The sequence below is a fragment of the Tympanuchus pallidicinctus genome, unplaced genomic scaffold (assembly GCF_026119805.1).
Source record: "Tympanuchus pallidicinctus isolate F22 unplaced genomic scaffold, pur_lepc_1.0 scaffold1, whole genome shotgun sequence".
Lineage (NCBI taxonomy): Eukaryota > Metazoa > Chordata > Aves > Galliformes > Phasianidae > Tympanuchus > Tympanuchus pallidicinctus.
In genome coordinates, this window is record NW_026294618.1 from 64170900 (window position 1) to 64193239 (window position 22340).

A 22340-nucleotide genomic window follows, 5' to 3' on the forward strand; every position below is an offset into this window, starting at 1 on the left:
TAAATAGGTAAATAGTAAAAAAAAAAAAAAAAAAAAAAAAAAAAAAAGACAATGTGCCAGCCCCTGTACTGTGTGATACATTGGGACTGAAAGCTCAGAAGCATTTTTTCAGCTGCAATTACAGCCAGCGGGGGGGCTCTACAAAAATAAGCCATGAGACCAACTTTAAGCTGGTTACGGAGTTTAAAGCAAAACAAAAACAAAAACAAAACGAAAAACCGGCCGCAGCAGAGCGTTCAGCCTGGCCGGCCTCAGCGCCACTCGCGCAGGCCCCGGCCGGCGCCCGGTACCCGGCACAGCCCCGCTACTCGCAGCCCGCTGCCGGGACACGCTTCCGCCTCGGCCCGCGCCCTCCCTGGCAAATTCGCAGCGCTCCCGAAAAAAAATCATTATTTACCAGGAGTGGGGTTCGAACCCACGCGGACATACGTCCATTGGATCTTAAGTCCAACGCCTTAACCACTCGGCCATCCTGGTGCACATACAGGAACCGCCCGCAGACGCTCCTACATACAAGGCCGCGCTCCCCTCCGGTCCCGCACCCCGCCGACCCTCAGGCGGCCCCTGCTACGCTCCCCCCCCCCCCCGCCTTCATTGCCAGCGCCGGAGGGCGCAGAGTGCGCAGTGTGCCGCGCGCGGGCGGCCCCGTTCGGCTGCTTCAGGAGAGGCGGGCCAGGCCCGGCGGATGGGGGAGGGGAGGGCAAATGGAGCCCGTCACCACCTCGGGCCTGCGCCCCTCGCGTAGCCGGGACCTGGCGGCCGCCTCACCCCTACGCCGTGCCTTTAGCAGGCGCCGGGGCCCGAGCGGAAGGGGGAAGCGGAGAGGCCGCGACGCGGGAGGGTTTGGAGGCGCGGGGCCGGGGCGGGGCCGCGCCTGAGGGGAGAGCGCAGGGCCGTCGGCGTCCAACGCGGGCACGGGTCGCATTGCTCCGCTGTCGGGGCACGGGGAAAGCGGCCGGGCGGCTGCCAGGCGCAGCGCAGGCAGGGGGAACCGGCGGGGCGCGGAGCCGGCCAGCAGCCGGGCTGAGCCAAGCGGCACCACCCCGGCCGTGGTTTCTTTTCCTAGACGGCTCTGCCTGTTGGGATGCCAGCTGGCAGGTGCTCCTGGGAAGAGTCGGTGCTATATAGCGACGTTGTAGTTATCCTAATCGGGTGCTTGCTGGGCAGGTGGCCGGACTGAGATCTGCCACTCTTCCAGACTGAGAAGACTTGGAAACATTCCCTGTATCCATCCTTCCCTGGGCTCCCACTCTTGCCGTGCTTACTTTTCCTCTGAAAAATTGACATCCCCCTTGCCACACCACCAAACCTGGTCACAATTGAGCCATCCCAAGGGGTATGGGATGTGGATGTGGAGGTTGTGGATGCCCCGTCCCTGGAGCCAGATTGGATGGGGCCCTGGGCAGCCTGGTCTAGTATTAAATGGGGAGGTTGGTGGCCTTGCATGTGGCAGGGGGGTTGGAGATTCGTGATCCTTGAGGTCCCTTCCAACCCTGGCCATTCTGTGATTCTGTGAGACGTGCATGGAGAGCTAATGTAAAGCACACAGCCTCTTTTTCCCTAATTTTATCATTCATGCACTGATGTCCGTAGATGAAAGAACAACTCCTTGACTGGCATTTACCATGCTGTGTTACTTGCTAGTGGTGTTCCACATTCAGAGTGGTGGTGTGTCTCAGCAAATGCCTTCAAGAAACATCGTCTAGGTTATTTTCTTTCCTGCTCATGTGTGAAATTATTTCAGAGAGACAAAATAAAATGTTAGTTTTTCCTGTGAAGGCTTTGCGCATGCCTTCCTTGGTCAAGAGGAAGAGGATCCAGATTCTCTTAATGTGTCAGGCTATGCTTTGGTGACTGATTACTCTAAAATATACCCAGAAGTATCCTCTGTCAGAATAGATTCTACTTTGCAGATCAGATGCTCTTCAGACAGCGGCTGCACTGAAAATGGTAACCTCTTCTGGGCCAGGCCAAGGTCATTTCTCAACCTCGTGTCAAGGCATTTGGCATGTTTGAGGTAACTGAAAAGTGGAGGGATGCATTAGTGAAGGCAAGTTTCTACAAAGAGAACAAATAATAGCCTGCAACATACCCTGTATCACTTAAGAAATTCTTAAATCAGAGCCAAGAAAAGCTTTCTAACAGCAAAAGAAATTATGACTGGCAATGTGTTACCCAGTAAAGTTACAGGATCCTGATCATTAGGAAATTGCAGGAAGCAACAGTTCGATAAATGGTTGGGTGATCCTGACACACAGGTCCTGGCGTGGTATTGACCAAGGAACAAAAAAAAAACAAACCCAACACCCTCATAAGGTAGGCACTGTATGATAAGGTACGACAGAACAGGATCTGTCCACTAACTGTTACAGGCTTCAACTCAGCTATTCGGAAAACACTATATATTATGATATAAAAATGGAAGAAGATTCACCTGTTAGTGCATTCTTACATATGAGAGAAACAAATACATTGGCTTCATGTACAAATCATATTACTTCTGATTAACTGTAATCACCACGTACAGTATCTTAAAAGACAGTTTCCTGCTTTAATCACATGTGGCATTGTTGTAGATACAAACACAATCATGTGTAGCTCTTTTTCAGATCTATATCAAACATCTGCCATGCCCCAAAACTCTAGAGAACCTATTTTGTTTTCAAGAAATTAGAAAACACAGCTGAGGGCATGCTTTCAACAATTCTTGATGAAGGCTGGCCTCCGCAAATTTGGATTACAAAAAGAGCAGTTCAGATGCTCAGCTCACCCTCAGGTTTTCTCCTCTTAAATAATAATAATACCTGTATCTTAAAGTAGGTGCTATACCCTTACTTCCAGAAGTTTCTCCCAAGACACTTGCCAGAGAGGTGCCTTCCCACTGGGGTAACAGGCTTCTCAACTTCTCTAAAATTAAACTTGTGTTTCAAAGTAAAATAAGACTAAAAAAAAAAAAAAATTGAAAAATTAAAATGCCACAAGATGAAATGGAAACTCATACGCTAAAAGTTCAGTGTTGTTTACTATATATTATGTTTTGCAATTGGGGATTTTTTTTCTTTCATTTTTATACAATTTTCTCTCACATTTTAATAAAGAACAATGGAAACCTGTCTGTCAGTCCTCCTTTCTCCTCAGAAGGATCTGAAACGAAAAATACCAGCAATCCTAAAAGCTAAAGTAGTTCATCTCACTTTTTCCTAAACCCCCTCAGACCCAGCTATAGGGTTTTTCACATCTTGGAAAGGAAAAAAAGTTCCAAAAGTTATACTACTTGCATCTCCGTAAGAGTTGTGCTGACTTTGAGAAGGCAGCTCTCCTTAGCAAACATGAAGTCGTCCGTCTGCAGCTTCTTTTAGCAGTATGTTAACACAGTATCAGGCTTTTACTTTTATCACCTTCTTCCACTCATCCTGTGTGACATTATTCTTCGCAACTGTAGTGTCATCAGTGTGGTGTGTTGTTTCTGTGGTTTTTTTTTTTTCTGAAGCCTGTTTGGCTGTTCATGGAGTTCTTACAACAACAGAAAAGAAAAAAAAAAAACACCACTTTTCGTATTAAGCAATGAACAAGTGTGAAAGGAAAATAATTATTTCTTTAGTTATTGGGAGTAGCTTTTCAAATGCCTCTAATCCACAATGCAACTGAGAGATAGTTTTATGGGTACCAAGCTGATTCCAGTGACTCTTAGTTCTTCCCCACAGCAACAGCCTGAGGTCACGTCAAGGACTCTAATTACCTTTTTCCTCATGCTTTTGCTCTCTTCCCCTGTGTCTCAAATCAGACTGAAGATTTGAAAATAAGCTTTGTATTTCCAATAACAAAATCATCAAGATCTTTCAGAACTGTCAGAATAAATTTGTATTTTTTCTTGCAGTAGAGAATTGTCTTAGAATGTATGAAACTCATACTTAATGTTTTTTATAGGAAAAATTATGATAAGTCTATCTCAATACAAAATATATTTGATTTACTGTGGCAAGAAATGTTCTGAGGACATTCTTTTAGACATTAATCTTCTTTCACTAATTTACAATTTAGTCCAGAAGCTTTTCAACAAAACTTTGACTACGTGATTCAGATCTGTTGACTCAACACACAACACTCTGCATTTTCAGTTTTTCTTATTAAGTATTTTATTGTTTTTGTGAACATACGCATGTGCAAAAAAGAAACCATAGGTACTTTTTATTTTTTTTAAATCAAAAGCAGGTACATATTTTTATCAAAAGCATTGTTAAGTGCTAAGAATATGTGGATAAAATGAAATACGTATTTTAATTCCCACTGATTTACATCCATATTCTGACTGTTGGCTCTTTCCAACAGGATGTTTGGATATTTGGATGTAGGATATTTCTCTACAAACACAGTTCCACTGACTTGAATGTTAATACCTATGGAGCAAATGACTTTTGTCTTCTTGAGTAGCACCAAAGCAGTAAATTAACGGTGCCACCTCAACCTCCGCTCTTGCTTCTCCCACTTCAAGTTTGAATATTGGGTTGTTTGAGAGAGTCTCGGGCAAATGTAATACTGATATCGTCAAGACATCCCTGAATATCAAAATATCTTCTAGTTTAGAAGACCAGTGCTCTTCATGCTTCCATGTTACCACAGACAGGTGCTTTAGCTAAAGAGATTTCCCGTTCCAGAAAATTGTTATCTATTTAGCTTCTATTTGTGTAAAAAGTCTATCTGGCAAAGGAGCATTTCCCACAAGGATATAAAAGCTTGGAAGCTGAATTTCTTTCGTTGTTTTGCTATATATCAATATAAATAGTACGAAATGTTTGGGTATTTTTTTAAAAACATATAAAATTAGTGTGCAAAAGTTCAGAAGGAAAAAAAAATCATTGTGATTGGCAAGGGAAGATGGCTATGCACATTTAGGCAAAAATCTAAATACAAAAAACTTGAAATGTTTAAATATATTTGTTAAAATAGCTATAAATATGACAAGAATTTTTTAAAAAGGCACTAACTTCTGAAAAAATGTCCTGCATTAATTCAAAGGATACCAATAAATCACAGTGTAACAGGAAGCCACCTAGAAAATATCAGAGTTGGAAAACTTCCAGTAGTAGGAGCTATAATCACTCCCCAGACCTTATGAATATATCTTTCACTGACAATGCTCAGTGGTTTCCAGGGCTGCAGTGTTCTATTCCCTCCTCATCTGTCAAAACCAACTATGGGCAGACTCCTCTTACACAAAAGGAAAGATTATTTTTAAGCTTGAAAAGGGTACTGAAATGACATAAAAATGTTTATTCTTCACGTGCACTGAAGAATACATCTGAATTTTTCTTTCCCCAGAGGAGATTTTCTAATGATGAGAGAAAAGCCTTAGCTTTTGTAAACCAGTAAAACTGAATGTCAATAAATGTAATTCTTCATGCTATTAAAAATATATATAAAATTTCCAAATTAAAATCAATGCTCATTAAAAGTGTGTTGATAGGGTAATCCTTCCACTAAGACTCTTGTGTGCATGCGCCAGCACGGGAGACTAAAATGCTTTCTTTGCCTCCCAGCTGTTGTCTTCTTATGCATGCTTCTACAGAGGGCCACTGCACACATCTCTTTTGCAGTCTAATATGTCAGCTGGCAGAATCATGTATTTGAAACCTAAAAGCATGGCAGTTTTTAAATCAACATTTTCAGTATTTCAATTTAAAAGAGTCAGTGCGATGCCTCCATATTGCAGTTGTGGGTACTGAAATGGAGAAAAACAATCACCTGAACACAAACAGCAAAACATGCCTATTATGCTTTAAGGTACAGCTTACTTCTGTTAAAACCAGTAACAGATGGAAATAAAGTTGAAACAGAAACTAGTTTTGCATCCTGCTCTTGGTAACAGGCTCGGTATTTTGTCGCACAAGCAGAGCAAAAAATCTCTTCAAGTATTTGCATCAAGCAGGCTCCAAACTAGTTAGAATTCCAACCTCCTGATTTGTGGTGTATTCTGTCACCGCAGGCATTAAGCATGCGCTGCCTGCAGACTGCTTTGACTCTTAAACAACAAAAGAACTTTCTGAAATTTGTTGTTTTCCCTAGGCTCTTAGCCTATCCTTCATTCCTCTTTCTTGACTGGAACAAGTATCATTGCACAGAGATTTTCCGAGTACTTGCACCTCCAGTTACAGTAAGAGAGTAGTTGAAAATAGTTTTATCAACACTTCTATTAGGCCATAAATAGAATGATTTTTCAGCACATTTAGGAACATTTACCAAACAAAAACTGCGCAACAGCTCCCATACTTGTAGGGGCTGTCATTAAGGAAAAATCATTGAAAATAATATCTTTATATAAAATAATATGATTTTGAAAACATTCCATGTCGGTCCACGTTGGCTTCAGTAGGATAGTCACCTTCTGCAAAATGAAAAGCAGCAGCAGAGGATTGTCATGAGAGGGTGTTTTCTTCTGTATTCCAATGCTTTCTTTATTTGCTCTTTGGATTCTCCTACATAGTCCTCTACATTTTGCACATTTATCTCAATGACATCAAAGGTGTCTGCCTGTTCTTCCACTAGCAGGGCTACCTGCAGAAAGAGCTCATGAACCTCCTTAATACGACCTTCTAATTTCACCAGCTCCTTGTGACGTGTCTCTAACTCATTCAGGGCTGAGCGAGCTCCCTTCACATCCGACAAGAGATTCTCAGAGAAGACATCCCACCTGCCTTGCTCAATCATCTCCTCAATCTGGTTGCTAGAAACATCTTTGCCCATGATTTCTAGCTGTCGCTGAATTCGGATCTTGCAGTTCTCCCGTTGGTTCATCTCTGTTGCATTGTATTCAAACATAGCTTCCTGAAAGGCGTGCATGAGGTCAACATAATGGTTCTTTGCTACCCTGGCAATCACAGACATAACTCCATATTTTGTTATTGCATCTTCGCAGAAATCTCTCATTATTTGGAGTTTCCTGTGGATGCTTTCTCCACGGGCCTTGATGTCTCTGGCAATACCATTAGTATCTCGTTTAATGCTACTAAGACGGCGCATGGAAGTAAGGAAGCGGTTGTTTTGCTTTTTCAGTCGCTTGACATCCTCTTTTAGGAGGTTATTTTCAGTCCGGATGTTCTCTATGTCCTTATGAAGATTTTCCAAGGCATAATCAGTCTCATAAAGGAGAACGTCGCGGGGTGAATTTTCATCATCCTCACTGTAAGAAAACTCTTGGTTGTGCAACCTGGCAAGTTCACGCATCTCATTTAGCCGGTCTTTCATCCTGCCTGTAAAACAGAGGAAAAGTAGGAAAAAAAAATTACAGTAAGTGAAGTATTGCTTCACAAGTTCATAACTAATGATACATTAAAGATAAACCAACATATTGCAGATCCTCTATTGTTCTAAACTTGCTTTTCCTGGAAAGAGAGCAGAAAAGTATACAGCTTTAAGCAATATTATTGGGAAAGAAAAGCTTTGAGGAGCAATGTGAAAAGAAGCAAGAATACACACATATATACATAAAATATTCTTTTTTAAATTATTTTTTAAGGGAAAAAAAAAAAAAAAAGGAAGAAAAGAAAAAAGCAAGTTTAGGGTCTTCAGATGCTATTATTAATCATATTGCACCAGGCATTAAAAAAAAAAAAAAAAACCAAAACCCAGCAACAGCTCCATTTTCTAAGTAAAATCAACCAACTCAAGCCTTATTTATTTTAGTGTAATGGAAGCTTCTTACAGAAAGAATAAAGTAACAATATCGTTAGAGTTCAGAATCTGTTCTTTTTGCCTCAGACTTACTTAACTATAAATTTCACTAAAGCACTAGTTAAGCGGTAACAAGACATAAGTCTCCTCTAAGTATGTTATTCACTTGAAATTCTAGAGCTAAAATCTTTGCTGAAAGTAAGACTGAAAGCTTCAGTGAGAACTCTGTACTAAATATTGCAGCAAGCAGGAAGCTGAAAATTTCCCATCAAAAAACCGTATCTCCCATGACATCATTTAAGTTAATAAGAAAGAGAACCAAATTAAAAAGTAATAACAAGCATGACATCGCCAAATCTCTGTGTCTAAAAGAATCATCTTTGTTTTTCCAGGAATTAGAGCACCTTCACAAGCATTTACAAACATGTTATCTGTTCTGGACACATCCCTTTGTAGGTTCATCAGTTATTCTAAAATTAAAGTCCCATGTGAACATACTCAGGATAACAGGCCTGACTCCAATGTGAATTAAGACTTCCATTTGATGGCCAATTTCATGGGATTGTTGGATACGTTAAATGTGTTGGGGAGGAGAAGGAAGATTCCACCACAGACACAGCCTCTTCAGCTCAGTGAGACTATATGCTGATCTCGAGAAGCATCCTGATTATAATCTTGTTTACACTGGTACAAAAAAGGTTTGTCAACCTAAACTAATTCTGTTCCAAGCAACATAAAACGAACAAACAAAAAAGTCCAAGAATACAGTGAAAAAGTGATCTTTCAGTCAGGAATCTACATTTGTAACAACTGTTTGAATTTAAACCAGAACCCACATATCTGTAATTAAATTACACAGGGAAAGCTTTCAGATATCAAAGGTTTTCCACCACCTCCCACAGCAATAACAAAATCAAGACCTACACCTCATGCCACAGCACTGAGATGAAAAATCCTCACCTACAAGGAAAACAAAGTCACATAGGGCAGCTTTAATGTCTGGTTTACCTGACTTGAAAAGTGTACGGCCAAGATTACCTACAGGAACCATAGCTAGAATAACTGCCATCTGTGTTTGGAAATGGTTATTGGAATCTAGACAGCATGGTGGAAAGAGAAAAAAGAGCCATCTTAATCTCTTCTAGTAACGAACTGTTTCTGAGTTTTTCTCCTGAAATGTAGATGTGGGACTGAAAAGTAGTCACATTGCTAGTCTGACTGCATTCCTGACTGTTAGTGGCTGCCCTAGAGTTTAAAATCCTCCCACTTTTAGCTTCCACCCTTTAACTGTCATGTGCTGTGCTCAGCGATTTATTCATTTTGTGTTTAACATCTACATTTGGAAACAATAATTTTTATTTTCCAAACCTCAAAGCGATGATCTACTTTACGCAGATGGCATCTCACTTCTGTGTGTCATGTGTATGCAGGCCTACATCACCCCTGTGCTGGAAAGAATGGTTCTTCGACTTGAGGAGAACTAAATTTCAGTGGACTTCCTAAAGAAATCCTCACAGCAAGCAGTCTGACAAGTGGCTCAACAATAATTACTTTTGTGTGTGTGTGTATGCGCGTGCTTAATAAGGTTGGTGTGCTTCTCTGGAAAAATAAGAATAGCTCAATCTATTAGCCACTACACTGTGTTCTTCCAGGCTTCAAGGAACATAGGCATCTACCTATCATTTTAATCCAGAGATGCTCTCAAGTATGCACACAAAACATGAGTTTGGTATGAATAATAACTGGTTTTTGTTTGTTCAAAACTTAAGCAAGAGTTGTAAGACTCAGGAAAGTTTACATTTAAACAGAGAACTACACTGAATAAGAACACTTGCACAATAACTTGCAAATAACTTTTCCTTTCTCTACCCTCAAGGATGCACTTTGCAATTTGTCTTTCTTATTTACTGCTATTTTAAAGCATTAGATAAAACAAAAATAAGAACAAATGGAGAAGTAGAAACACTAATAAACACTAGTAAATTCATAGCATGATGATTACTAATGCTGTAATAAATTTACATTGATACGAACTCTGCAGCATCTCTGTAAAAGTACTGGTCTTTTTGTTTGTTCATTTAATACAAAGTACATGAAAAGTTAGAAAGCACCAAAATAAGAGCAAAGACCTCCCAAGTATAGCCTCAGATTGCACTGTAACATTGCCTATACACAGAATGATTGTGGCATTAAACACTGGCCTACATCCTACTACTTCCACCACGTCTGTCTACAATCTATATGTGCTGAAAAATAATGTTCTACAACGTAAAATTGAACACTCATAATTCAACTCATGGTCAGATATCTCATTTACTGTATTACTACTGCTCATTTCTTCAGGGTTTTTTGCTGTGATACCCCCCAGAATGCTCTATACATTCTTCAGAATCCTTTGGGGAATGGCAATTCTAACAGCCCAGTCCACAGACATAGATTTCAGCAGAGTGATTATGGACAACAGTATCATTCTTGATGAGTTACAATGCCAACTTAAGACACTTGAAGCACACTGCTCCATACCTTGTAAATTCAGAAGTCAGCGCCTGACTTCAACCACTGCAGCTGGTTTCAAGCACTTCACCACGTAAGATCCCCAAGTAACAAGCTGGACACTGGTGAACGAACACATGGGTCTAGGCCACTCACGAGTTCATCTCCAAAGACACATGCAGCATCTCCTACGATCTCCGTAATCCAGTAGAATCCAATTCTAAATATGAACAAAAGGATCAAATTAATATTTTGTAGACAATCTTCAGCCTGGATTCCTAGTTTCTTATTGCTTTGCTCTAAAAGCCTACATTCCAGCCCCTCAGGGAATTTAGTCAACAAAATTGTCTTCAAGGACAAGGGAGCTGAGCAGAGCTAGCAGACCTTTAAAGAAGCTTTCCCTAGAGCACAAGAGCTCTTCATCCCCAAATGTAAAAAGTCACGAAAGAAAGGCAAGAGACTAGTGTGGCTGAACCAGGACTGCTGGTCAAAATGGAGAGCAAGAAGAAAATACATAGGCAATGGAAGCAGGGACAGGTAACCTGTGAGAAGTACAGGGATGCTGCTAAGCATGTAGGGCTGGAGTCAGGAAGGTTGGAACTGATCTTGGCAAGGGGTGCAAAGAAGGATAAGAAAGGCTTCTATAGATACAGCAACCAGAAAATGAAAGTCCCAGAGTCCGTAGTGAGTAACTACAGGCAAGGAAAAGGCCGAGTAATTCAACAACTTCTTTGCCTCAGTCTTCACTAGCAGTGGCTCTACACACAGCCCTTGAGAGGACGGTTCAGAACGTGGGGACTGGGGGAGCAATTCCCCTCCCACTGTAAAGTGAAGATCAGGTCTGTGGCTGCCTGAGGAACATGAACATCTGTAAATCTATGGGTCCCAATAAAATGCACACCAGAGTCCTGAAGGAATTGGCTGAAGTAATCACCAAGCCACTCTGTGATATCTGACTAATCATGGTGGTCAACTGAAGTCCTTGCTGACTGGAAAAACAGTAATCACAGAACAGCTTGGATTGGAAGGGATCCCAAGGATCATCAAGTTCCACAGGTAGGGGGGGAGGAGGTAGGGGAGGAGGGCCACTAGGATGATCAGGGGACTGGAGCACCTCCCCTGTGAGGACAGGCTGAGGGAGCTGGGCTTGTTCAGCCTGGAGAAAAGAAGGCTGCGGGGTGACCTCAATGCAGCCTTTCAATACCTAAAGGGAGCCTACAAACAGGAGGGGAATCAACTCTTTGAAAGGGTTGATATGTGTAGGATGAGGGGAAATGGTTTTAAATTGAGGGAGGGGAGATTTAGGTCGGACATCAGGGGGAAATTCTTTATCCAGAGAGTGGACAGGTACTGGAACAGGTTGCCCAGAGAGTTTGTGGATGCCCTGTCCTTGGAGGTGCTCAAGGCCAGGTTGGATGGGGCCCTGGGCAGCCTGGTTTAGCATTAAATGTGGAGGTTGGTGGCCCTGCATGTGGCTGGGGGTTGGAGATTCATGATCCTTGAGGTCCCTTCCAACCCTGGCCATTCTGTAGGGCCACCAACCTTTAAATCTGGTACTACACCAGGTTGCTCAGTGCCCCAACCAACCTGGTCTTGAATACCTCTGGGGGCAGTCAATCAAATTGATCATTCTGAGTTGTTATATTCCTTTTAGAACAAGATCCAAAGATTCCTGAGCCTGACAGGTATTATTTTCCCCATTTCACAGATAAGGAAGCTGATGTCAGCAGGGTTATGTAACTCGCTCAGGTCACCTGTCACCTTGTCACAGCTAAGTGACAATATAAGGCTTTAAGGTCGTATCTCCTTGAACTCCTGATTTTTTAACACTGCTGCTTTGGGCAGGAGGCGGAGCATGCCTTATCCAATACAAGCAGAGATGGAATTTAGAAAGGCCATTGCAATGGTACATGTCAAAATATGGTGAATGAAGCAACCATGCCCTCTGGAAAAACATGATGGTACGTTTAATCACCAGAGGTAAATAATGTTAGCATTACTCTTTAAAGTCACAGATCTATAGATGCCATGGCTGGGTACATCATTTCTTCTACTTCATGCAAATGAAATTTGCTTGAGTAATATAGCACCCATTTTTAAGAAGGGTAGAAAGGACAACTCAGGGAACTACTGACCTGTCAGCCTTACCTTGGTACAAGGGAAGATCATGGAGCAGATCCTCCTGGAAGCTATACTAAGGCATATAGTAGAGAGGGAGGCAACATACAATAACCAGCATGGCTTCACCAAGGGCAGGTCCTGCCAGATCAACCTTGTCACTTTTTGTGAAGGTGTAACTGCGACAGTGGACAAGCAAAGGGCCACTGATATCATCTATCAGGAGTTCTGTAAGGCTTTTGACACATTCTCCCACTATTGTACCCAGAGTGGCATTCAATGACTCAATGTCCAATGGAGATCAGTGATGAATGGTGTCCCTCAGGTCAGTACTGGTACTGACACTCCTTAACATCTTCATCAATGATACTGACAGTGGGATCAAGTGCTCTCTCAGCAAGATTGTGATTAATGTCAACCTATGTGGTGCGATTGACATGGTTGAGGAATGTGATGCCATTCAAAGAAACCTAGACAGGCTTCAGCAGTGAGCTCAGGTAAACCTCATGAGGTTCAACAGTTCCAAATGTTGGGGGATGTAAGGATGGAACACAGTCATCCTTAAGGACTTGGGGTACTGGTGGATGGCAAGCTGGACATAAGCCAACAATATGCCCTCATAGCCCAAAAACCAACTGTTTAAGCTTCAGTCCTCTGACAAAACAGTGAACTCATCTGGAACATCTGCAAACTGCTATTTTGACAGATTCACAGTTCAGTGAAATTTTAGGAGATTCTCATAAGAAAAACAGCAAACTCAAATACAATGGCATTACAGAAGTCTTTCCCCTTTTCAAACAAAGGGGAAGAGATCTTCCAAGGAGAGGCTAGTAACTTCCAAGTATTCCTTTGATAGAATCAGTGACAGAATTGACAAAAAAGAGCTGAAACAAACAAACAACAATGGGGAGGGAAAAAGCAGAGGGAACCAGCCATTTGAAAAATGGGAACTTAACTGATCAGTATTTAGAGAAGTTGACCTCCTTTATCAGATGCTGCTGTTACTCAGGACAGCACAGTTACACTTACTTACATGTTGGTAGCACTGTTTGTAATTAAAATAGACATATGTTAACATGTGATATATTGTACAATTTGTTAGGGATAGCCTCAGCAATCTCCTCTTTTATATAGAGCCCCATGCAGCAGGAGAAGCTGAGCCTCTCAGGCTGGAAAGCATCTTTGCAAAGAGAACTTTGGGGTCCTGGTGGACATCAACTTGAACATAAATCAGCTCTGAACCCTTGTGGCACATGACACCAACAGCATCGTTGACAGGAACAGCAGAAAAGCTTGAGGGGAGTGATCCCTCCCATCTGACACCTGAGAGTCTGTATCTGGAGTGCTCAATCTGTGGCATTGCAAGAGATACGAACACCATGGAGCGAGCCCCACAGAGGCCACCAACTTGGTTTGTGGTGTTGGGTCCCTGCTGTGTGAGGAGAGTCCAGGAGAACTGGGATTGTTCAGCCTGGAAACAAAGTTCTGGGGACATCCTACTGCTGCCAGCATCTATCAAATGTGATGTGGACTGCTGCCCCTGCTGTTGTACAAAGTGGGAACCAGAAAATAAAGGAAAGAAAACAGGCAATACCACACACACACACAAAAAAAAAAAAAACCCTACAAACTCACAAATATTGGAATGGGTTCCCAAAGAAGTTTTGGAATCTACCCAGCCAGGGCCTTCAGCAACCTGATCTACCCATGTGTGGTTTGAGCGTGGCTGGATTAGACAACCTCCAGAATTTCTCTCCAGTGTAATTTTATTGTATTACACAGGCTCAGGTCTGAAGTCTGATCATTTGAATGAGGTATAAATACTACGCTACTTGCACAAGTTTATTTAAGATATGTTTAACACACTATTGTATTGAGAACCAGCTACTCTGCACCTCGGAATAACTGCCCCAAGTATATAAATAACTTAGCTACGAGAGATGGTTTAGTAGCTTGTGGCACTGATAGGAATGGGAGGGTGGTTGGACTAGATGATCTTGCAGGTCGTTTCCAACCTTGTGATTCTGTGATTATGCTGGTTTGATTTTATTTCAAAATACTGTATGTGTTCAAAGTGCAACATGTACCTTCCTGTTTGTATTTTTGGGGTAGATAAATCTGTCCTTGTAAAAATTAAGTTCCTTTTGCAACTCATCGTGGTGTATGCACCCAAACACACGCACACAGGAAATACAGGCCAGGTAATGACTGCAAAGTTTACTGCTTTGAAGCCAAATACCCACCAAGCACAGTCAGGGGGGGATGTGTTTAGCATTCACCTCTTCATGTTAGCACACTGCTTCTTGGTGTTAATCACTATGACTAACTTTCCCATGATGCATGAGAAATTTGCAAGCTATTCTGTCGCAATAAGAGTTCATGACATGGGATTTCAGACAGAAAAGGAAATCCACTCAAAGTAAAAAGCTGCACAAAACTGCTTCCCAAAAGCTCCATGTACAGACAAGAAGTCCTGAATTACTGGTAAAATAAAATGCCTAATAAAATAAGCTATTTGTAGTAACAAATGTTGGCTGTAAGAGCAAGTTATGCACAGCAGCACTACAAGCATGTATTTCCACTACTGTGCTAATGTTTTGCTTCTAAGTAGAAATAAGAAAGGATGGAAAGTAATATATAAAAGCAAACAAGTTGCACACCTTTATTTGTCTCAGCATTAACATTTGTACATCCACATCACTGGGCTTAGTGACAAGCAGTGAAATAAACCAGCAGGTTCAACACAGCATCCACATTTGCATCACAAGCAGCTAGGAAGGAAGCCAGTGTGCATTTTTTCTTTTTACATCATTCCCAGAAGGCAGCTGCTAGCTAAAAGCAGTTTGTAGGTTAACAAAAGTCTAGTCAGTAATTGTTTCATCCTTGAATAAGACCTTAAAAGATGAAAGTCTTACTTCAATTCAAGTGGCCTATTTGAGGAACAACAGCTACTTCAAAACAAACCATTTAAAACCATTGCTATCTGCAGTTCTTCACTGGTTGGAAGGTAAAAGTCACTAGCTGCTTCAGTATGAGTGCCTATGGCTCAACTGGCCCGGTATCCTACTCCTGAATGCCACGTGCTATTGCTTGTATGACACACCACAGACATGACACAAGAAACAAGTGGTGAACAACTGGAAAACAATCTACTCCTAGGCAGAATTACTTACTAGCCTGCTGTGTGTCAGCACATTCCAGTGACTTTCCATGCTTTTTATGGACCATACAGTATTGACAGAAACTCATACAGACTGTTGGCATCTAAAATACTCAATTGTGAGGCAAATAATGTGCTACACAAAACTGAATAATTTATAGTAAAAACAAACAAACAAAAAAAAAAGTCTTTCTTGTCAGAGTTAAGAGTGTCAGATTTAACAATTATATTTCTGTTTTAGGGCAGATTCAGTCATTTTCTCTGGTATCTATTCTTCAATAACAGGTTAGACAATAGTAACTCAGACAACAGACTACTGTTTGCAATAGGATTTCCTCTATTAAAAAAAAAAAAAAAAAAAAGCCACTTCAAATTGAATCAGAGCATAATGCAAAACATATTTCAAGACTGAATTCCCTGACGTCTAAATCATCTCCATCACTGGTGGAATGGCTTCTCTTTTTCTTGCTCCTCGTCTGTGAAAGCTTGAAGAAACAGCAAAAAATCATCATCTAGCAATGAGGACACTGTGCCTTCTGGAGCTGCTTTAAGATCACATACATATATTCTGCTCCACTATTAACAAACACAATAGAGGTCAGCATGTTGAAATTTTTTTGTAGCCTCACTGAGAGGAAGTTATCATTTTCTCTGGAGTTTCTTGTACTTGGTAATGTTTTAAAATACACCAAATGTGTTCAGGATTGAAAATAACACAGAACACAGGCCATAAAAAAATACAGAAATCCATCACAAAATTGAAAATTTACCCAGAGAATATTAGACACAACTACTTTGTATTGTAGTCAACACTTGTTCACAGCAGAATACTCCCTATTTCCAGTCACATTAGTGAGATGCACGACACTGCAGGTGTCTCAGAGCAGGTTTTTTTCAGATCATACATGTAGTGTTGACTTCTGTTTACATCACAGGAAGTCGTTTATTACAAGCTGGTATATTCAGAGAAACAGGGAGAACTCCTTCTCCATAGACTATTTGTGCAGTCATCTGAATCTCCATGTCTCCCTTGCTTTCTTTCATACCACAAAGGCTAGTAAGAAAGGCATAGTGTGAAAAAAAAAAAATTAACATTCAAATAGGTCGTTTCCTCTAACTCAAAGTAATAAGGCATAACTGCTTAACTGCTGATAGCTTTTGAGCTTCTTTGATTTACCTAGATTTCTTCTTCGGTATTCAGCACAAAGCAACACTCAGTTTTTGCACCAGAGCATATTATAAATCCAGAGATCTAGAACGTCTCCTACTTCCCGGATGTATTCAGCAGAATTAACTATTTTAGCATTTCCTAGAGGCTGGTTATCAGGTTCTCCCAGACACCAACATGGGTAGTTGCCACACACATAACATGCATACCATTTTTCAGATTTTTATGAAGAAGCTGGCAAAAAAAAAAAAAAAAAAGAAAAAGAATCTGAAGTTTTACCTTGCAACTACACAGTTTATATGGTAATTAAACATCATCCTGGCATCACAGAGAACAGCCTGTTGAATGTATACCTGCTGTTACTATTTATTGGACAGTCTACACTTCTGCTAGGGAGCTGTGGATCACTACTGACAAGTCTTCTGTCCTGCACAGACAATAAGATGGATTCTCAGCATCTTCTCTGGGCATTTTTCTCACAAGCACTGCTACTACACAATTAAACCAGCTTTGGTTTTGTCTGGTTGTAAGGGGGGGGGCTACACCAGCACTACAGACAAAAAGGTTTCTCCATCTTCATGACATGGCTCATTAAAAAATGTTAGTCTTCACACGCATTATTTGAACTCTAATGTGTTGTCTAAGTCTAATTGCTAACTCCCTCTAACAGTCATCATATATGAAAGGAACGAAAACAGAGAAGTTTAAAATACACCCCAAATTTAACCTCTTTTTTTTCCCCCCCCCCCAAGGACTCTAGAAACCCTATGATTATCAGCCTCAGGCTCTGAAACTATGTACAACTGCTAGAACCCTTACTGCCTGTGAGCTGTGAACATGCCCAGCTTTCTGAAAGGGGAGTGCCACTACAAGGAGCTGCTTGTGCTTGAGAATATATTTTATCACAGAGAGAAAAAATCCCACCATTGCTCTCCTTTAAGTCCTTCTCATGTGGTATATTACAGGCTAACTACTGCAGCATGTTCTGTCTTCCTGTGACAGGCAAATCTCAAGTCTTCAGTTAAAACAGGATGGGGGACAAGGGAATATAGGTATGCCTCCCCAGGCTTTGCAAATAGTCATACAGAAACATAAACAGTGAGATGGCCATCCATGCATTTCTGGCAATTACTGCAGCTGAACAGCATGATGAGTCACGGCACATGGAAATCTGTGATGCCATCACTGTGTGCTGCAGGTGGATCCTGCTCTGGTGAATCACCTCAGCAAACCTGACACAGGTCTGCCTCGCAAAACAACTGGGTACAGGCTGCACGTAACTACCACTGCTACTACCAGATGGTATTTAAGCACAATTAAGACATTAGGCTGGCATCTACGTGGAAATACAAGATTGCATGTGATCATCAGTCAGAAGCAAAGTGTTCTACAGGTATTTGTAAATTAGCACAACAGATTTTTTTTCTTTTTTGAGTATACATACATTTAGAGCTTACAGTTTTAACAATCTGATACCAAGTATTCAACTTAAAGAAAAAAAAAAATCCCTTTATGTTTTAATATGAGGTGTCTTACTGGTGTTTGTTCACACGCGCCAGTACAGAAGGCTGAGTTCTGGGTCCTCCTGCAAAACCTACACACTTCAAACTGGACCAAAGAGGTTCAGCCAGGAAGCAACCTTCACACACACACGCACAGGCGAAGTCTCAGCCCCAGGACATGCTGGCCAGCAGTACAGCAGTCACCACACTTTGGGCGCCTATGGGTGTTCACGGGCCTCTTCAAAGTAACAGGGACACTGAGACAAGGTACAGATGTAACTGGGGGAACGGTGCCACAAGTACTTGGGGAATCTTTCCTCAGCTTTTGTTGATACAAGTTAATCAAGAATAATCTTACACCACATGGGTTAGACTTGCTTCCCTGTTCATTGCTCAGCAGATAGAGAAGAAGCTGCACACATGATAAGCCTCACAAAGTCAGGTCCTGTGATACCGTGATTAACTATAGAAACAGGGTCTAAATGAGATGCGCTGAGCACTGTGTGCAGAAGGCTAGATGAGATAGCAGGATGGTGACACAACCAGCGGAAGATATCAAAACAGCAGAGCAAAAAAGGCAGAAGCTGAACCACACTGCTGGCTCCCCAGCAGCTCTCCTGCCAGCAGCGTGGCATGGCCACAGAGCATGGCCATGGCCAGGGGCAGGCCTGGAGCTGTGCCCCCAGAAATGGCTTCCTCTGCAAGGCTGCATCAATGTGGGGAACCGGCATCTGGGGCTGAGGTAAATTTATCAGCTTAAATTAGCATTACCTCACAGATTTCTGCACTGTGTCTTGTCACCTCTGCACTGCAAGGACGAGCGAGGAATCAAAGGCTTTGATAGGCCAGCTGAAATATAAGGGAGGCTGTATTTGGTCAAGCACCTTCACGTTTCGTAGTTACCTTCTGTCATAACTGTTTTCAAATATGCCAATTATGATGGCCTTCCATCAGTCTAGGAAGTTACCCATAACTTCAATTAGCAACTTGGACAACGGAGCCAGACGTGAGCCTTCACAGCCCCCAGACAACACTGAACTTGGAGGGGGCAGAGGCAAGCATTTGATGGTGGAGGTGAGGACAAAGAATTAGAATGCAGGATGAGCCTGGCAAGTCACAGCAAGTGCTGCCAAAAATAAAAAGAAATTCAGAGTATGACACTTCTAGAACAAATTATTTGCACAGATAGAGAATAGGGCATACCTGGGTTAAAAGCAGGAAAGCATCAATGGGGTTATAGTAGATTACAAGCTAAAATGCAAGTTCACATTATAAAGCCACTGCAAACAAAACAAAACAAAAAATCCCACACATCACTTATATGAGAGGTGGCATGGGAAGCACCAATTGTACCCTACTCGGTATCAGTAAGGCCTTGGTTGGAATATTGCATCCAGCACCTATTACCAAGCTAGGAAAGTCTAGGATACTGAACAGTGTCTCCAAATGGTTTAGAAAGCAGGAGCTTGAAGGAAGAGGAGAGGGACACAAGTTTGTTCTTTGCAGATCAGTGAGAAATCACAGAATGGCTTGGGTTGGAAAGGACATTAAAACCCATTCACATCCAATCCTTAGCCAAAGGCAGGGCTGCCACCTACCAGGCCCTGGGGCCTTCAGTGCCTCAAAGGATGGGGCATAAAGCCACCACTCTCTAATGCACAAAAGGAGTTCATAAAAAGAAATGGTTATTTGTTTATTTCCAATGTCATCCATTTGACTTACATGTGAGCTACACCGAACAAGCTGCGATAGGATAAAATGGGATCAGTTCTCCACAGGAACACCAGGACACCACAGGAACACAAAGGAACACCTCTTTCTCAGAGGTCACCACCAGGTTACAGGAACACCCTGCTTTGGGGGCACCACTCTGCCATCCCAGAATGGATTGGGCCATGCCTTTAAATCTCTCCATGACTCTATCTGTCCATGGTCTGCCAGCTACCTTGCAGCCATAGAAGTCCTCGTAGTTCTTGCCACCCAGAAAGTCTCTTCCCTTTCTATTATCACCAAGCACCTCTCCTTTGAAGCAGATCTAGGTTAGTTATGTTAGCATCGTGTCTTTCCTCACAGAAGGCTCTCTTGCTTCCCTCTCCAAAAACTGCATACACAGTACAATACAAGGTGTCAGATACAGAGCCTAAGCCTGCACCACCCCACATCTTCAAGACTGTGGGGCAGCATGCAGTGGCATTTTAATGCGTTGAGAGATTATCATACTTATTTTCTGGATAAAGATCATTTACGACAACAGAGGTTAACTTGTGGCTTTAACCTCAGCCAAAACACCATATTCATGTGCCTTATGGCTCAGCATGCAGCGTCAGTTCCAGAGCAGTGGTCATACAAGGCAGGCAGTGAGAAACATGAGGTAAGAAAATGGTCTTCAGAAGTGCTGAGCATCTAAAGCATCCTTTTGTAAGGATGAGTGTCACCCTGTTTTTCTTTAGGCTGTTAAACCTTTTGTCTGCTCTCTTGAACAAGGTTGTGCTCTTCCAGTAGCCTCACCACACCCAGAGAACAACATTAAAACAGCAAGGAGCACCATTAACAGAAAGCCAACGTCCTCCAAATTGCATTCTCATCTAAGGTTCCAAAAATATCACCTGAAGCAGAAGAACAAGAAGCATCACTGTGCGCTGTAGGCCAGCAATACTCTCCCAGTCATTTCCTTCCCCAGTACTGGCTGCCACTGCTATCTCAGACACACATAACACTAACGCTCCTCCATAGGACAAGAAATTAACGTTATTTTAATAGGAAGCAGCCAAAGAGCTGCCCCGCTCACAGACCTGGCCACAAGGATGCCCGAGGAAAAGGGGAACGCCACAAGCTGCTACCCCTCGTGTACGAAGCCAAGCGCATTCAGCCGGCTCGGCTGCCCCCAGCAGCACCACGAGGCAGGAGGTCAGGCGAGGCAGACTGCAGCCCTGAGACCTGACGAGAAGGTTTTGAGAACGCCCTCGTTTCTCTGATTGTGCCAGAAACCCAGCGATGCCCGCTGCCCCATGCAGGTGACCACAGCCACAGATGGAAATGAGCCTCCAGCCTCCAGCCCACTCCCTGCTGCCGAACTCACACTTTCCTCTCGACTCACACGGGGCCGTTTCCTTTACTCTCAGGCAAAACCAAACTGCAGCGTGCTCCTCACACTCCACGGGTCCGATGCTGAGCGAGACACCGGCACTTGTAGCCAACGGTGACACCGAGAACCCAGCTCGGCAGCGCGGAAGACGCCGACCCTCCTCCCGCCCCGCGCAGCGCTCACCACCAGCACCAAACGCACCGCCCCTGAAGCCGCAATCGCCGTCGGGCAGCCCGCGCCGTCGAAGCCAGTGCTGGTCCTGATGGAACGCCCCGCCCCGCGGCTCAGCTCACCGCCCATTGGTGCTGGGGGCGGTGATTTGCATAGCAGCGCCCGCCCCTGCCCGTCGTGGGGCGGATCTGTACGGGAAACGTGGGCGAGCGCGGAGCGGCGCTGCTTGGCAGTCGGTCCCGTGGGCACCGGCGGCCCCTTCTTGCCGGCTTCGGATGTGGGTGCGGAAATACCGGGGTGGACCGGCTACTGGGGGCACAGATCAAACGCTGCTTCCGTTCAGTGTATGAGAGGAGGTGAGCTCCGCGCAGTGCTGCAACGAGGACTGCACTTAGCCCGTTCTTGAGTGGTGACTTGGTGTCTTTCTGGAAAAAAAAATAAAACGAAAAACATCCTTCTACAGCATTCTTTAAATTAAAAGTTTTTTTTAATTAAAACAGCAACGAACCCTTTAGCCACACAGTTATCAATACAAACCATGAGCTAAATAGCAAGCTGCACCATTAGTTATAAAGGCTGTTTGCATCCTGATGTGATCTGGAGTTTTTATTTCTGTACCCACTTTTTTCCTCCTTTTCACCAGAAAACCAAGAATTGTGAGTCTGGTAATTCCAAAACACAGATTTTTTGTTCCTGATGATGATACCAAGTAATGGCTGGAAGAACATCTGCGCTTTCCAAAGCTGCTCTCATTTCCATTGAAGCCCCCAGACCTCTTTCGCACTGCATGCATTCCTGTCTTGGAGCAGTCTGTTGCAAAGGCATGCAGAGCTTCCCATCTCTCTGTTTTCCCTGCTGCGGTTATTTAAAGAAGAAACACCTCAGCAGTAGGTAAATACTTGAGGTTTCATGGTTAACAACCAGTTAAAATTGTGTCTGACAGAGTGGCTGCGTCTGCCTGAGGGAAAAGGCGAA

General features: G+C 42.8%; 1 protein-coding gene and 1 non-coding gene across 2 annotated transcripts; both read right to left on the reverse strand.

Annotated features, from left to right (window-relative positions):
• Nucleotides 1-394: 394 nt before the first annotated feature.
• Nucleotides 395-477, reverse strand: TRNAL-UAA (transfer RNA leucine (anticodon UAA)). Its single transcript has one exon. It is a non-coding gene; the product is annotated as a tRNA-Leu (tRNA).
• Nucleotides 478-4355: 3878 nt separating this feature from the next.
• On the reverse strand, nucleotides 4356-21467 carry STX11 (syntaxin 11). The gene is made up of 3 exons (XM_052689366.1): nucleotides 21378-21467; nucleotides 10192-10381; nucleotides 4356-7247 (listed from the first exon to the last, which is right to left on the reverse strand). Exon 3 carries the CDS (start codon nucleotides 7240-7242, stop codon nucleotides 6376-6378), a length of 867 nt encoding a protein of 288 aa, XP_052545326.1. The 5' UTR covers nucleotides 7243-7247; nucleotides 10192-10381; nucleotides 21378-21467; the 3' UTR covers nucleotides 4356-6375.
• Between the last annotated feature and the right edge of the window lie 873 nt (nucleotides 21468-22340).

Excerpts from the sequence above, each read along its gene's own strand:
- STX11 (XM_052689366.1), bottom strand. The coding sequence starts at position 7,242 with ATGAAAGACCGGCTAAATGAGATGCGTGAACTTGCCAGGTTGCACAAC.